At 35.6% G+C, this 4,446-nt stretch overlaps 1 protein-coding gene across 1 annotated transcript; it reads left to right on the top strand.

Moving 5' to 3' along the window:
* The first annotated feature begins 1,895 nt into the window (after positions 1–1,895).
* LOC116521504 (olfactory receptor 14A16-like) lies at positions 1,896–2,846 on the top strand. The gene has a single exon (XM_032236169.1). The coding sequence runs from the start codon at positions 1,908–1,910 to the stop codon at positions 2,844–2,846; it is 939 nt and encodes a 312-aa protein (XP_032092060.1). The 5' UTR covers positions 1,896–1,907.
* The last annotated feature ends 1,600 nt before the right edge of the window (positions 2,847–4,446 follow it).

Raw genomic sequence — 4,446 nt, 5'->3', positions numbered from 1 at the left:
TGCAGGAATTGAGTCCAAACCTTCACACAGATAAAATATTTTTGAAATGAAATTAACTGAGTGAACTGATCACTAATAGATACATTAATTATTATTATTAATATCAGTACAGACATTTCACCATATCTCTGGAAATGAATAAAAGAAATTAATGGTAGGATTTCTAAATGTCTTTTTATTTCTTTGTTTTTAAACATTTAAGTATTACCAGTAGCCAGGTGGCATAGTGGAGTATTGCAGACTAAATTTTACTATTGCCAGGATTTTGATCAAGGTTGACTCAGCCTTCCCTCATTCTGAGGTTGGTAAAATGATTGTTGGGGCATTGTAAATTGCTCAGAAACTGCTGGAAAATATTATGTGGTGGTATATAAGTTTAAATGTTATTGCTATTGCTATTTTTTACAAAATGTGAGTATGTGATGTTCCACCTTGTTCAAAGAAATGCTGTCAGAGTTCATAGATATGCTGTGCCTTATTTTATGTGCAAACTCTCCTGGATGGAATAAAGATTGCTTTCTCAATTTAAACTATCACTTTCCTTTCTTCTGATTGTTGGAAAAAGGGATTTATTAATTGATAATTCTAATGTCTGATTTCTATTTGTGAAAAATATAATGTATAATGATAAAAATATTTTATAAAAATATAAAAGTATAATGAGATAATCATCTATAATGGTTACAAATATTATAAATGCTAATAAATACTTAAATTACAGATAACTTGTAAGTGCTTCACTTTTCACTGTTTAGACTGCTGGTATAACTGCAAGCTCAATTTTGTTATTCAATATGATAACTAGTACTGGAGCATTCATAGGTAGCTAGAGTTAATGGCCAATTATGTTAATAAGCACACAGAAGTCAGTTTTACTTTGGTTTGCTAATTTTATTAAAAAGCACTCTGAAGTAAATTTTATTGTGGTTTTCTAATTATGTTAATAAGCACACAGAAGTCAGCTTTATTTTAATGTACAAGACGATTGAGGGAAAAAAAGACAAATATTAATAAACATTCAGAATAGGAATTTTTTCAACTGCAGATAACTGTTTCACTGCATGAAGGGAGAGATTTAACACCATGAATCAGAATCCATTTTGGAGAGGTGTCTATATAAATAGTAAACAACGAATTAATTATAAGTTCAAAATTTCCAAGTAAAAGATATTGTTATATTTATTTGCTATATTTATATTGCCTTTCTTCTAGAAGTAGGAATCACTACACATAGGACATTCTTCAATTTTCCAACATTTCCACAATCCTGTAGAAGTTGTGAGACATAATGATCCGATATTTGCAGCAATATCCCAGGGATGAAAATGTATCTGAATAGGGTTTTTTTTTCTATTAGCAATAGCAGTTAGATTTATATACCGCTTCATAGGGCTTTCAGCTCTCTCTAAGTGGTTTACAGAGTCAGCATATCGTCCCCACAGTCTGGGTCCTCATTTCACCCACCTCGGAAGGATGGAAGGCTGAGTCAACCTTGAGCCAGTGAGATTTGAACCGCCGAACTGCAGATAGCAGTCAGGTGAAGTGGCCTGCAGTACTGCACTCTAACCAATGCGCCACCTCAGCTCTATTCCCAAGCAGTCATTTTGTTCAGTAAATGAAGTAAGAGAACTAGAAAGAAGTAACAAGGGTAAATGTGATGTTGTTTGTTTGTTCTTTAGTATAGATGGTTAGAAAGTGGCAAAAGTGTGATTTAATACTGTATATGCCCATCCTGAATATATTTTTCTCCATGGTCTGATCCTCTGTTAATCCTGACTGTGCTTTATAATTCTTTTAGTTTTCTATTCTCACACTATATCAAAATGCTACTTTCAAATTTTATCTAACTGCATCTCTTTCCTTTGATTCCTTACAGCTATGCCATACAGCTTTGTCATAAATGAAACATGGATAATCAAACCACAGTGCCTTATTTTCTACTCCTGGAATTCTCAGCAACTCGGCAACTGCAGCTTCTGTGTTTCTTCTTGTTTTTTGTGTTATACCTGGCAATCACAATAGCAAATCTACTCATTGTCTGTGCCATAGCCTTTGAACAGGAACTGCATAGACCTATGTACTTTTTTCTGATGAATTTAGCACTGCAGGATGTAGGCTCTGTTTCTGTTATTGTTCCCAAATCCATGCTGAATTCCCTTATAGGTATCAGATACATTTCTTACTTTGGTTGTGTTGTTCAGGTTTTTCTCTTTATCTCTTTTCTGGGTTCTAATGTATCCCTTCTGACAGTCATGGCATATGATCGGTATGTTGCCATTTGCCATCCATTGCACTATGAGAAGGTTATGAATTGGAAAGCCTGCACTGAAATGATGATTCTGGTTTGGGTTACCAGTCTTCTTTATGGAATGTTGCATACCACTGGAACCTTTTCAATCCTTTTTTGTTCTAACGTCAACCAATTCTTTTGTGAAGTTCCACAATTGCTAAAACTATCATGCTCTGGTTTCAATCTAGTTGAAGTTGGAATTATTGTGGCCAGTGTAATTGCAGGATTAGGCTGTTGTACTTTTATAATTGTATCTTATGCCATGATCTTCAATGCAATGCAAAGAATTCCTTCTGAACATGGAAGGCAAAAAGCCTTATCAACTTGTATTCCCCACCTTATAGTAGTGTTTATGTTTTTCTTAAATGGATTTTTTGCCTACCTGAGACCTCAGTCTAACACCCCATCTTACTTAGATTTTGGGCTAACTGTTATGTATTCGCTTCTTCCACCACTGTTCAATCCAATCATCTATAGCATGAGAAATAAGAATATCAAATATATTCTTTCTAAACTATGCAGATTCTACACTTCCAGTGAAAAGATGGCCAACTGACACATATCCAGGGAAGGATCCTTGAGGGATTTTCCTCTTGAATATAGCTTCTTCAAATACCAACAGAAGAACCAGCAATCCTTTAACTTACATGTCTCTTCTGGTTTAGGGAAAGTCTCTGAATTATCTCACAAGATCCTCTGATACAGCAAAAGATCTGCAAATTGCTTCAGGAGCTGCTGTTGTGCTGAAAGCTGGGGAGCAGGGTTGTAATCAGTTTGTGATTGAAGAAATAGTCACCTTAGAATTTATTTTTTTAAATGGATAGTAAGTTGTGCCTTTCATTTCTTGATCATTTTTAAAGGCTATTAATCTTTATTAAGCTAAAAGGGGCTCTTTTTTGCTACAGCCTGCTATTTCTTTTTGAAGATCTCCACCATTTGTGAGCCATTCTTTTTATTAAAGAATAAGGAAGAAGACTACTAAGGGAAGCTAAAATAAGGAAGTGAGACTATTTTTTTTAAAAAAAATGATGGATAAATATAAGGGTATAAAATTGTGATTCTAGTTGATTATTTTTAGAAATTTGTAGCTTGATCTGCTTTGCTGTGGATGGCTAAAACTAAATTTTTCTGATTTTTATGACTCCTGATTGGGCAACAAATCTTAAGTGACTTATCAAAAAGCTAAGTTTTTCCCCTGATGTCTCTAATATATTCCTCACAATTTTGCTTTTTCCTGTCTTTTTTTTTACTTCTATCAATAAAATAATGTTAGAAAGGAGACATACATGAGATGAAGGCCTCTCAAAACAAAAGAATGGTAGAACATCAGATGTTGCTTAGAGAATATCCTACATCCCTAATTGCTAAATGGGGATGTATAATGGCCTCTTTTTCTAAAAAGCATTGCCTCCTTCCTAGAGCTCAGAGAGAGAGAGAGTGACTGGTCTAAAATTAGTCAGCTGACTTTGTGCTTAAGGTGGTAGAAGAACTCACTTTTGCCAATTTTTTTATGCTGCAGCTTGATTCTACAGTTGTTGAAATTCATTTTTTCTCATTAATCTATACTCAATATCCTGAAGAAGTAAAAATAGAATTTTAGAAATGTCTGTAAATTTATTTTTTTTAAAAAATGAAATATATTGGCATAAGTATTCAAACCCTTTCAACAACACTTGAAACTTAAATCAGGTGCCTCCCAGTTCTCTTGATCATTGCTGACATTTCTACATCTTGATGGGAGTGAGTCTGTAGTAAATTAAATTGATTGGACATGATTTGGAAAAGCATACACCTCTCTATAGAAGTACCCACAGCTGAACTGCCTGCAGAGCTCAGAAACAAGATGATTGCAAGCCACAAATCTGCCCAGCCATATGCCCAGCCATGGGCGAGCAAAGATAGACAGTGAGTCAGAGCATTCAGGCAGCTGGACGACTGCCCAGCACTTCCAAAAGGCTGGATCATGTGGCTCCTCCCTGGTGCATCTGTATCCACCTGCAGCTTAGGACCATCTGCTGGTCACAGAACGCAGAACCCACCTGCACGGTATGTGCTATGGAGCTCCTTGGTGGGCAGGCTGCTGCCAGACACTATAAGCCCCTGCACCCTCACTGTCTCCTGTGTGCACTTGGAGGCATCCAATCCCTCATTGTCTC

Source organism: Thamnophis elegans, chromosome Z (genome assembly GCF_009769535.1).
Source record: "Thamnophis elegans isolate rThaEle1 chromosome Z, rThaEle1.pri, whole genome shotgun sequence".
Lineage (NCBI taxonomy): Eukaryota > Metazoa > Chordata > Lepidosauria > Squamata > Colubridae > Thamnophis > Thamnophis elegans.
The sequence above is the reverse complement of the archived record's forward strand: the minus strand, read 5'-3'. Positions and strand labels throughout refer to the sequence as shown.